This window comes from Folsomia candida, unplaced genomic scaffold, assembly GCF_002217175.1.
Source record: "Folsomia candida strain VU population unplaced genomic scaffold, ASM221717v1 Fcan01_Sc054, whole genome shotgun sequence".
In the NCBI taxonomy this organism is placed as follows: domain Eukaryota; kingdom Metazoa; phylum Arthropoda; class Collembola; order Entomobryomorpha; family Isotomidae; genus Folsomia; species Folsomia candida.
This window is the reverse complement of record NW_019091246.1, coordinates 522,789-534,042: the sequence shown is the minus strand read 5'-3', so window position 1 is coordinate 534,042 and position 11,254 is coordinate 522,789. Positions and strand designations below refer to the sequence as shown.

At 41.6% G+C, this 11,254-nt stretch overlaps 3 protein-coding genes across 4 annotated transcripts; 2 read left to right on the top strand and 1 right to left on the bottom strand.

Moving 5' to 3' along the window:
* The first annotated feature begins 450 nt into the window (after positions 1-450).
* Positions 451-1,469, top strand: LOC110862334. Its single transcript, XM_022111523.2, has 3 exons — positions 451-610; positions 835-1,086; positions 1,151-1,469. The coding sequence occupies exons 1-3, from the start codon at positions 514-516 to the stop codon at positions 1,297-1,299; spliced, it is 498 nt and encodes a 165-aa protein (XP_021967215.1). The 5' UTR covers positions 451-513; the 3' UTR covers positions 1,300-1,469.
* LOC110862333 (ruvB-like helicase 1) lies at positions 1,316-4,563 on the bottom strand. Of its 2 annotated transcripts, XM_035845417.1 has the most exons (9): positions 4,493-4,563; positions 4,217-4,414; positions 3,380-3,768; positions 3,223-3,304; positions 2,979-3,131; positions 2,707-2,882; positions 2,319-2,633; positions 1,947-2,244; positions 1,670-1,875 (listed from the first exon to the last, which is right to left on the bottom strand). In XM_035845417.1, the coding sequence occupies exons 3-9, from the start codon at positions 3,518-3,520 to the stop codon at positions 1,670-1,672; spliced, it is 1,371 nt and encodes a 456-aa protein (XP_035701310.1). In that variant the 5' UTR covers positions 3,521-3,768; positions 4,217-4,414; positions 4,493-4,563. The 2 variants fall into 2 exon arrangements, with proteins under 2 accessions (XP_021967214.1, XP_035701310.1); XM_022111522.2 differs by lacking the exons at positions 4,217-4,414; positions 4,493-4,563 and having other exon boundaries at positions 1,316-1,875; positions 3,380-3,520.
* Positions 4,564-5,003: 440 nt separating this feature from the next.
* Positions 5,004-10,791, top strand: LOC110862315 (protein bicaudal C homolog 1). The gene is made up of 13 exons (XM_022111495.2): positions 5,004-5,396; positions 6,764-6,801; positions 6,901-6,970; positions 7,053-7,138; positions 7,239-7,454; positions 7,533-7,781; positions 7,862-8,083; positions 8,148-8,490; positions 8,551-9,000; positions 9,072-9,491; positions 9,569-9,823; positions 9,905-10,258; positions 10,331-10,791. Exons 1-13 carry the CDS (start codon positions 5,180-5,182, stop codon positions 10,498-10,500), a joined length of 3,090 nt encoding a protein of 1,029 aa, XP_021967187.1. The 5' UTR covers positions 5,004-5,179; the 3' UTR covers positions 10,501-10,791.
* Positions 10,792-11,254: the final 463 nt, after the last annotated feature.

The following is an 11,254-nucleotide window of genomic DNA, read 5'->3' as shown; positions in this document are numbered from 1 at the left end:
ATCTGAATGAATGAATTTAACAGGATGCCATATTTTTCGCAAGGTATGGCAAAAACATTGCTAAATTTTGCACAAGTAAATAATTATGAATGAATTGCTCAAATATTTATTTCATTGCAGAAAAATTAGTACATCCGGAGCGGATACATTTTTGTAAGAATTTTGCAAATTGTGCAAAATAATAATTACTCTCTGTTTAAATTATTTAATGAACTCGTATTGTTTTTCATGCATGGAGATATTTTCAGCATGAAAACGGGAGTTGTCAAATTGTAATCCAACCTTGTTTACGGTAATGAAACGATGATGATGATGATGATGCCGTAATATTTATAGCGACGGCATATGCAAGCGAGATATGCACGATCCGTTAATGGTACACAAAATCTCCTCTATTGTGTATGTTTTAAGGTGAGGAGCCGATGGTGTAGGCGGTGGTTATCGCTGATATAAAGGCGTCCGAAAGTCAGGCCTGGTCCACATTTGTGCTGCCGGAATCAGTCGCGTCACATCATGACAAAGTCTAACGCTTCAACTTTCTTCTGGGCGGCGGGGGTCTGTCTCCTCAGCGCCGCCTTCGTCTGCCACGCCACGATGGGAGGACAACGCTGTGAGTCTCAGGGGGCAAGGCGCAAAAATCGTTGAGAATACGGAACGAATTTGGAGTGACATGACCCACGACGACTTCTTGCGAAATCGTAGCGAATTCTCTGCGACTCAGCGGTCATTTCGATCCAAATTCACTGCGAATTCTCGACGTTTTTGTCGCTTGCCCACGGGGTGATACTTACTTGTACTCTTGATAACCTTTTTGATCTTTACACATTTTCATAGACTCGGTCAACATCCACTTCGTCCCCCCTCTGGTAACGGGAGCTTGTAACGTGGCCCAGTTTTGGACCCCGCCAAACGTTACATGCGCCTGGTGTTTTTGCATGACGGGAACGTTAAGTCGGTGCATTCCACAGCCGGGCTGCACCCCGGCCAACGAGACCACGACCGCGGCACCGAACGGAACGACTACGGCGACGACAATGCCGTCTCCAATGCAAAACAACCCACCTGGCACGGCGGCCCCTTCCATGGGTAAGGAATATGCAAATCATTTACGGATTAAAATGGAACATATGTAATTGTCCTTATTTTTTAGTTACGCCATCCACGGCCGGGTCCACGGCCGCTGCACCCACGCCAGCTCCGTCGGCTCCTCCAGCCGAAGCGACGTCACAAGCTCCCGCTCTGGCCACGAATCTGATCCGGAAACGGAGAGGGGCTCGGAAAACAAAGGCCAAATTCTAAACGTCTCCGTGTTTCGTAAAGTGGTTAAATGTATGTTATAAGGTTATTAGGAATTATTGCACAATTTAGTATGGAAAATAATTTGCACTTTGCACACAGTGTAAAATTTGTAACAAGTTATTTATTTTGTAAAGGATGGATAAAGGATAATTAAAATACAAAAAAAAACATACATACAATTTGAAAAATTATTACCATTTTGAATTTTGAAATTAACATCGTTTCATAATAATTATGGCCCGGAAGTAGCAATGAGAAAACTTATCATGATGATTGATAAAGCCTAACTAACAGAAGATGCATGATTTTAGCAAACAATAATATTTCTTCAGGTTTGTTGAGTTAATAATATAGATATCTGACGAATATTCTACTTCATGTACTTGGAATCATTCTCTGACAGCATTTTAGCGGATGATTTCGCATCCATGAAGAGACCACAGACTTCATCAACGTCCTCCTTCTTGATTACGGTTCGCCCATTAATTTTCGCCGTGATGGAGGCAGGCGTCAAAAGTTGGACGGCGTAACGGAGCGTCGTCCTCTCACCAACTTCGCTCAGCTCCGTTAAAGCTTCTGTATATTTAATTTAAAAACAGTTTTTGAAATAGTTCGGGTATTAGGAAACTTTTGTTTAATTGTTGTACCCGTCTCCAACTGAAGACCTTCCGTGGTTGCTCGAATTTTCAAAATGTTGAGCATTTCCTCTTTCGTGTATGGCGACGTTTTAATGATGACGAGTCGATCCAACAAATCCATCGGGATTCCGTGTGCTGATACGATATCCTCCGTCCCGCGGATGGCGCAACGACCCCGATTCGTCGCGAAGATGACGATGGGCGCGAGAGAACTTTCCAGGGCGCGGTGGAGATAAGTAAACGTTTCCAGGTCAAGCATGTGCACTTCGTCGATGAAAAGGACGCCTGGAACTAGCTCGGCGACACCCTAAATAATAATCAGTTTCATGACTTTCGATTCTTTTTAAAATATTGAACTCGTTTTCGTTTAATTGCACTTACTTGGTCGATATATCGGTTGACAACTTTATTAATTTCTTTCCTCAATTTATCCGTAATTTCAGTCTTTTTCGGCTTCATGAGTTGTCCCAGCATCGAAAGGATGTCCTGTCCGCCTTGTGGTCGTGCGTTGGCAATGTCCAAATCGTGTAAAGTAACGTCTTGAACGATTTCCTTCTTTTTGTGAACTTCGCCTTTGGGAAGGGGCACGTAGTCTTCGGCCTCGAGGTCAAATTCGGTCGCAAAAGCGTCACTGCGACCTTGACGTTTCACCGCGCCAGAGTTGGCCTCGATGTAGATCACGTCACCATCAACGACCTGATAAAGTGGGGGATTTTGTAAATTAATTTCACTTGATAGCTTGAAATTTCATAAAAATTCTGTGTCCCACCTTTTCTTTTTGTAAAGATTCATAAATTGAGGGGTCCAATTTGAGCTGTTTCGTTCCTTTGGACGTTTTTAATCCAATGATGACGTGACTAATGGTCTTTCCATATCCGCCGAGGGGACTTTCCGTCTCGAGTGGGGTAATTTCGGTCACTTCGCCTTCATAGATTTCCTTCGTTTCTGCAAGAAAGTATTAAAATTATAGTGAAAGGATGGATAAGAGAATGTGGCAAGTTTAAATGGCAAAAGAGCAATAACTATTATTTAAATTGAGACCTTTGATTCGCAGTCCGATCGCTCTGCGGAAATTTTCCATGAGGACTTCCGTTTTCTTGATTTCGGACGAGTATACTTCGGACCCCACCATTGGACAGAATGGGACCTTAGACCCAAGTTCTTGCGCCATGGCGAGAGCGATAGCAGTTTTTCCTGAGGAAATACGTAAGTTATGAATATGTACATGTATCGAGAAAAATGTGAAAAATGGTTATAAATTGTGCTTAATTAATTAATTAATTACCAGTTCCCGGCGGTCCAGCAAACAGGATGGCACGTCCAGCCATCTTTTTCATTTTGATCATATCCACAATTATCCCAGCAGCCTGTAGAAATTAAGTTAAAATGATGCACATTTAATTTGACAAAGTTACAAAATCATTAAAATTTCAAATGGCTACCTCGCGAGCCTCCTCCTGCCCAACGAGACCTGCCGCTTGAGGAATTGCGCTGCCATTTTCCTCCAGGCCGAGACCTTTGACATGCGAGTGAGCCGAGATTCGCTGCGCTTTCGCCGTACTCCGTACCTCTTCAATCTTCATATTCGCTTATTAACTAACTTTGACTTTATAAGTTATTATATTAAGTTTCACTGCAGCTAAATTCAAATCAGTGAAATAATTGTACTTTTAAAATTTAAATTGTCTGAAAGATCAAACCAAAAATTAAAGTTTCCAAAAAACTTCAAAAAGTTTGATCGATGTGAAAATGTGAGAATGCAAGATGCCCTCTCCAGTATTTAAACATAGCGGTGACAAATTCTCGCCTTGCACCCACCTCCATGTAATTTCTGAGATTTAGATAAAAGTGAGATTTTTGCAGTATTAAAATTTTGAGTTATCAAATTATTAAGGGTAAAATACTTTGTCAAAATACAGTATTTCGAGCTCCATTATTCCCAGGATTTGGATTTCCAGGGCTGTTCCACCCACAAAAGGACGAAAATCCACGTGGAGAAGACAGCAAGCGTATGAAAACACAAGTTTTGTGAAGAAATTGACTTTTTATCGCTGTCAAAATGCATTGTTTTCACGATTTCTAAAAACGAAGTATTTGACAGGGATAAAAAGTTAATTTCTTTGCAAAACCTATATTTTTGTTAAACCGTTGTATTCTACATGGACATTTTCGTCACTTTGTGGGTGTAACACCACTGGAAATCCAAAACATGGAAATAATGGAGCTCAAAATCAAAATCTCGCCTTTTCATAGCTTATCTCCCGAAACGTATGGCTTACCTTTTCCCCAAAAGATATCATTCATCATGATGAGGGGCCTTCAAAACATGGGATTCCTCCATGTTAACGACCTTTCGTCCCAAGAAGGAAAGTTGAGACAACTCAAGTCCAAAGAAAGAGTGAGAGTGAGTCAAGTCAGGATTGCAAATGCAAATATTATTTGCATTTGCACAAGAATGTCCAGCGGTTCAGTCGCCCCTACGATTTGAATAGTATGCAAGACGTACACGCTTATTCTTAACGGAATATGTAATAGAATAACGGATGAAAAAATACCTGCTGCTTTAAAATACGAGTCATTATCTTCAAATCTCAGGATGAGTGTAAAGGTTCAGTCAGGTAGCCGGTGGCCTAAGGTACCGTTATGTTTAGGTTATTTAATTTAAATATTAGTTCACTCACCTTACTTACTTGTACCTGCAAGTTTGGCTAATTTGACTATTTGCACATTAAATGAACTGCCAGTCCAGTCAGTCTCGACCCTGTGGCATTTGCAGGTAATCTGGAAAAATTTACATTGCGATGATTACCTTAATATTCAAGTAATCATCAAAATTCGTGTGTGTACTTGTCTTGTGTTATTTATCTCCGTACTTAGTTCTTGGGTGGATGAGTGAGTAAGTATTGCTCTGATTTAACATAATTTCTGGAAGTGAATAAGGAAAAGCAAAACTGGTCAATCCGTATATATGTATTTACATTGCAGGGTTCGAGATATGTACATACGTATTCTCTACTTGGTGACGATAAATCAGATAAATGGGAACGTGTCTCTCGTACCAAAGTTGACTCCATTCTACTCCAGGTCGTCTCCGTCTCCAGGCCTGGAACAATTTGCCTCTCAATTTTTAACGCAGAAAGATTTCATTCAGAATTCAGTATTAACGAGGACATTTGATATTAAATAGATAGGTAGTTAATCAGTTAGTTAACTTATACTTACTAAATAGTGACGACGACGAAATGTTGCACAACCTGCCTTCCTCAATCCTTCGTCTCCCGCACCATGAAAGTTTGGGGAATTTGTCGGAGGGGAACATTTCCGACACGATATCCGAGTCATCGGATAACGCCACGCTGTTGTCTCTCTCCAGGGAGGATCTCGTCGCTCTGGGGGCTGGCCATATACGAGAGGAAATTCGTGTCAATAGGAAAAAATTAGAGGGACTCATCCTCCGAGGTAAAGAGAACTTTTTTTGATATTTTTTCTTGGGGTGGGATTCCCGTCGTCGTCGTCACCTTGGTCTGGCGTCAGTCATCCTCCTCATCATGCATTATCAAATTTGAATTTGCTTATCTTATTGCCTATATCGGATCGAAATCGATGTAAAGTTAATGTCCTACTTCCACAGTCTCTCAGTATGTTTTGGATCGTCTCCAAACTTCGCACTCATTTAGTAAATTAGGAATTTAATTGTAAAATGGGGATCATTTTCCGTCCTGGCATTGTCATCTATTTGGCCCATTGTCTTCCTGAACCTAAAATTTGGCATGAAATTTGTAACTTCTCATCAGATCTTGCAAAATTGCATCTTAATCTTTGGCATCCAGCATCCTCAATTTGCTCTCTCTAGGTTAAAACAAGACCCAATTTTGCTTACTTTCTCACTTTGCATGATGCTGAATCTCTTCCTAAATGCGATAATAATGATGCAACCATTGCTAAAATATGTATTTCTACTAGCTAATTTTATTTATGCAAAATACCTGGATAAAATTCACCACCAAAAGTATGCAATTCCACTCCAAAAATCGTTTCCAATTGTGTAGAGGTCATTCCTCCCATTTCTCGGGAGGAATGAACTCTAAGCAGTCTCACTTGGCACTTTGCTGCCTTTTCTCCGTTACTTTTTCCACCGGCCTCGCAGCCTGCCAAACTCAACCAGTTCATTTCCACTCCAGCCAGCCAGTCACCTTCTTCTTTCTCTCCGTCACTCTTCAATTTTTCTCTCGGAAACTTATTTTGTGGAAATTTTATATCTCGCCATTCATTAAAAACTTTCCTTTCGTGCTAATTAATTAATCGGACTGTGTGACGATTGATAGTGAGAAGAAGGCGACCAGAATAATAGACAATTGAGTTACGATTGACGAAAAAACTCGAGAGAAAAAGTGACCTATAACTTTCAATGGCTGCTGGTTCACCTGTTCGTTATCGGCTAAAGGGATCGTCATCAACGACATTTTTTGGGAGGTCCGACTCCCTCAAGAGAAGGGCGAGTGCGGAGTTAGACGAGCATTTGAGGGAGACTTCATCCCCGCAAAATTGGAGAGAACAGTGCAACAGCACTTCTACCAATTCTTCTTCTCTTGGCAGAGGTCGAAGTATTAGTCAGGATGAGGAGGAAGATGATCTTAGTGGTGGGGGGAGTGACGGTAGCGACTATGTTTTCGTCGGGTCGACAGGGTTCGGTCTGTGTGGGGGTGTCAGGACCAAGGTGGCGGAAACGGATCCTCCAAAGTGGGAGAAGAAGGAGGAGACTGGGTCGCAAGATGACAGTGCTGATGTAAGTTGAATGATTTTTTTTGTACTTATTTATCTTCCAGAAAAAGATAACCGTACGGAGAAGCATTACATGGAATTGGTGAGTGGGGATGGAGGCCTAAATTTTGAGGGGGTTAATTTATTGGGTGGGAGGGCTTTCGATTTTGAATTTGAATTAACTTTTGTATCGTTTAAACAGTTGATGGAACGAACCAACACGTACGTTCAGTGGCCGTCTCGCATGAAACTTGGAGCAAAGACGAAGAAAGGTACGACTAAGAAAATTTAAATATTCTAGAGGAAGATTAAGAAGGAACTATTAATCAATTTACGTGCACTTTTTCCCTGTAGATTTGTACGTTCGAGTTTATGGCCATGATCAGGAGGAAGTGAACGAAGCCAAGAATCAAATCTTGGCAGATTTGGGTCCCCATCGGGTAAATTTTAATTAATTTATACCACCATTTAAGATTGTATTTTAGATAGTTTGCCTGTCGTGACTCAAAACTAAAATGGTTGTATTTGATTTGTGTACAGGACTTGCGAATTACGCTGAAGATGGAGATTAGTTACACGGATCACTCTCACCTGATTGGCTGCAGGGGTCAGACGATTCGAAAAGTGATGGACGACACTGGTTGCCACATCCACTTTCCGGATTCGAATCGCATGTCAAAGGAACACAAGAGCAACCAGGTTACGATTGCTGGGAGTTCGATTGGATCAGTAGAGCAGGCCAGGGCACGAGTGAGGGTGAGTAATAATTTAATTAACTAACTCAACTAATTAAGCAATTTATCTTTCAATTTACTTTCAATCATAAATACTTAGGAGCTGAGCCCACTCGTGTTCCAATTCAACATGCCGACTCTCCATTCTCCGTATGAAATGCAAATCAACCCGGAAGCACATCACGTCTTTATCGACAATATCCAATCAACTTACGGCGTCCAGGTCACTATCCACCCTCCAAACAAGCTGCAGCAGACTTCCGTCTCCGTCAAAGGTTGTGAAATCGATTCAGATGCGGTTCGATGTGCTGTGGGGAAAATTGTGGCGTATTTCTCTGGAAATAATAATGTAAGCTTGACAAGTTTTGCTTAGATTTAAACAATTTAACCAGTAGTTAACTAACTAATGTGAACTCTATTTTCCTGCAGATGAGCTCCGTCCAGGTGGAATCTACTATGGAAATCACCCCGATTCAGCACCCCTTCGTCCGCGCGGTGAATGACAGCAACGTTCACGCCATCATGATGAACACTGGGGCAAAAATTATCTTCCCCGATCTCACCGATGGAAACATTCAGCAGATTAAGCGATCTCGCGTCTACATTAGTGGAGAAATTAATTGTGTCTACAATGCGAGACAGCAGCTGTTGGTGAGTGGACGAATTTATGTAATATTTTAATGAGTTGACTTTAAATTTATTCCTTTTTTCGCAGGGGTGTCTTCCTCTAAGAATGATCTTCGATTTGGCTGATGAATTTCATCTCGAGTGGGACGTAATTCGGCAGGTTGGTCAGGACATGAATGTCAACGTCAAACTGATCAATCGGAATCGAGGAGGAATGGATCGCAGTTCTGGAGGAGGAGGTGGACTGTCTTCTCTCCCACCACCAGTCCCTGGACGGTCTCGGACTATTCAGCTCATTGCACATGAACGCAACACGTCTAACCTCTTTGAAGTGAGGCGACGTATTTTGGGCGGAATGGAGCAAATGTTCAGTGCCAGTATTCCCCAGAATTACATGTTGAGACCGACCTATCCAACATCAGAGGTTAAGGGTGAGTCGAATCACTCATTAATCTGCTTATCATCGCTTTATTACTCCTTATTTCTTGCAGCATCTCTCCAATATGGGAATCGACTCGGAGTTGGTCCACCCATGGGGTCACTCCCACCGCTGATGCTGCCCACCAGCCCGAATATGCAATCTCCCGTCTTGTCACCCTCATTCTGGCCGCCAAGCCCGTTCGCAAGTCCGTTCTGCTCCCCATCGATCGCCACGTGTGTTGTGAATGGAAGTACCAACAACAACAATACTGGTGGTGGAGGGAGCAATGTTGGATATGGGGGACTAATGAGCAATATGCATAACAATCCCGGTGGTGGTGGTAATGGGAACAACAATAATCATGGATACGGAATGAGCACCAGTAACAACGGGGGATATGGTCATCTTCATCACATCGCTGGATATGGACATAATGAAGGGATGAGTAATAATAGCAACAATGGATATGACAGTATTCAAATGGGTGGTGGTGGTGGTGGGCGAAATGGACCTCCGCCTGGTAAGTTTTTTTAAACTTCAAACCATGTTAAAGTTTAAGATTCAGCCGAAACATGTCACTTTTTCTTTTAGGAATTGGAAAATTGACCCTTAATCTTCAACATGGACTAAACTACGGTTACAATGGACCCCTCCCATCCCCATCGCCGGTGAACATGCACCCACCAGAAATCAGCATCAACAATATGAAGCACTCCTTCCATCTCCCACTCGTTGACCCACACAACTATAACATGCTCCCCAGCCAGGGTTATCAACACCACCACGGGCATACCGACTCTGCCCTCAACACTCCGATGAGTCTGGGTGGAACCTCGACATTTTCTGACCTCAGCCCAATGACGTCTCATCCCGGAGTGGGCATGGTCAACGCGATACTCAATGACTTTAACGATATGGACTTTAAACGACGAGCTCCTGGTTGTGAGAGGGCGAACACGGCGCCCAATTTGTTTGTCAATCTGCCCAGTGGAGGATTGTTAAAAAATGGTGGTTAGTCAATCATTTAAATTATAATAATAATAATTTGTAATTAAAGTTAAGTAGTTAAAATGTCATTTATATTTCAGGTGGATCCGGATCTACCAGTGGATCTGCAAGCAGGAGCGAATCGCCATCACTTCCTACATCCAATAATGAACCTACTGCTTCCGCCGCTACAGGCGGAGCTGACTCGTTAAAAGAAGGAAACGACGAAAAGAAAGACCCAGAGTTGACGGTAGAAAAAGACGACGGAAAGGAGACGAAAGAAGAAGATAACTCAAGTGGAGAAAAGGTTGTTAACCCAGATCCAACTCATGACAAGAAGTACATGGCTGTGAAAGGTGAGCTAAAAGTTAATTACTGATTATCCAAGTTTCTCTCGCTGTAGGTCAAAGTCTGAAAATTATTATGCTTCTGTGTAGCAATGTACCACACAAAAATTGGACCTGACACATCCCCTCGAGTCCCAAACTCGGAATGGTCTGGATGTGGCTTCAGCAAGACGTACCTGAACCTCTTCCGCACCGACAATAGTAACGCTGACACCAACCGCACTGACCTCGATAGTGGACTTGGCCCTGACGCTGACGGAGAGAACGCTCCCTCGAGTGGAAGTGGAGCTGTCAGCGACATCAGGAAAGTTCACTTTCCAATCGGACATCAACAATCGAACCTGCTCGACTTTTACGGACCAAGCAGACCAATGGACGGAAACCTTAAACCTCCCACCGATTTGGCATCTCTCTTCATTCGCAATGGACTTGGAAAGTTTATCGGTAAGTGAGATTTGAAAAATATACATTCTTTCAAAATTTCAAAATTTTGTATAATTGAAATTTAATTTACAGACAAATTCATCTCAGAAGAAATTGATTTAGGCACCTTCGCCTCCTTGAATGAAAGTGACCTGCGATCATTGGGCGTCTCCGCGTACCCTGCACGGAAACGGATGCTCGTTCTCATCACTCAACTCGCATGCCCACGCCTCACCGAGGACTGGAATCAATCCAGTCACTAATAATTACCTATAATACTTCAAACAATTCGTCGTTACTTAATTACTTAGTTAAAAAAATTGCTTAGTTATGGAAAAGGATAATAAGTTGTACGTTGCATGCATAATGATTTCGTAGCTGATAGGTTAAAAAGGAGGATTTTGTATTTTTGATACTCAAATTATCATGCACGCGTTGATGGATGGATAGATAATAATTATTACTAATAAGCTAAATAATAGTATAAGTTCAAAAATTGAAGTAAAAATATGCAACGAATTTAATTGAGTAAAATAAATAAATGTAGACCATGATCATGGTTTCGGTTAAAATATTTGTGTAATCTTTGTTTTGTGAGAGTAGATACGTTGTTAATTAATTCGGTGTTTTTGGGTGTGGACACGGAACCGGATTAAATGGTGGCCCGACAAATGTGCAAAGACAAATGTGCAAACGATAAATGTGCAACCTGACAAATGTGCAGCCCGATAAATGTGCAGGAATTTTTCTAACAAATAGTACAACATATCTTGACATGATTTAAGCTTAAAATTTAGTTATGGACACGCTTCGGGGACATAATTTAAAATGACAGCAAATAAGGAAATCCCGAATTATTTCAAAGAAATTCAGAATTTTTATATAAATTTATGTACATAATTCCAGGCTATACGATAGGCTAAAATTCACGAATTCACGAAGATGTACGGGGGAATTTATGCACCATAGAAATATTATTTAGTAAAATATTAAGTTAATGATAAATTAATACTGCTC

Bases quoted from the DNA above. Each gene is read 5' to 3' on its own strand.
- LOC110862334 (XM_022111523.2), top strand. From the start codon at position 514: ATGACAAAGTCTAACGCTTCAACTTTCTTCTGGGCGGCGGGGGTCTGT. The intron at 611-834 runs GTGAGTCTCAGG...ACATTTTCATAG, and splicing joins CACGATGGGAGGACAACGCT to ACTCGGTCAACATCCACTTC. The intron at 1,087-1,150 runs GTAAGGAATATG...CTTATTTTTTAG, and splicing joins CACGGCGGCCCCTTCCATGG to TTACGCCATCCACGGCCGGG.
- LOC110862333 (XM_035845417.1), bottom strand. From the start codon at position 3,520: ATGAAGATTGAAGAGGTACGGAGTACGGCGAAAGCGCAGCGAATCTCG. The intron at 2,245-2,318 runs GTAAGTGCAATT...ATTATTATTTAG, and splicing joins TCAACCGATATATCGACCAA to GGTGTCGCCGAGCTAGTTCC. The intron at 1,876-1,946 runs GTACAACAATTA...TTAAATATACAG, and splicing joins AGGTCTTCAGTTGGAGACGG to AAGCTTTAACGGAGCTGAGC.
- LOC110862315 (XM_022111495.2), top strand. From the start codon at position 5,180: ATGTTGCACAACCTGCCTTCCTCAATCCTTCGTCTCCCGCACCATGAA. The intron at 9,001-9,071 runs GTAAGTTTTTTT...TTTTTCTTTTAG, and splicing joins GCGAAATGGACCTCCGCCTG to GAATTGGAAAATTGACCCTT. The intron at 10,259-10,330 runs GTAAGTGAGATT...TTTAATTTACAG, and splicing joins TGGACTTGGAAAGTTTATCG to ACAAATTCATCTCAGAAGAA.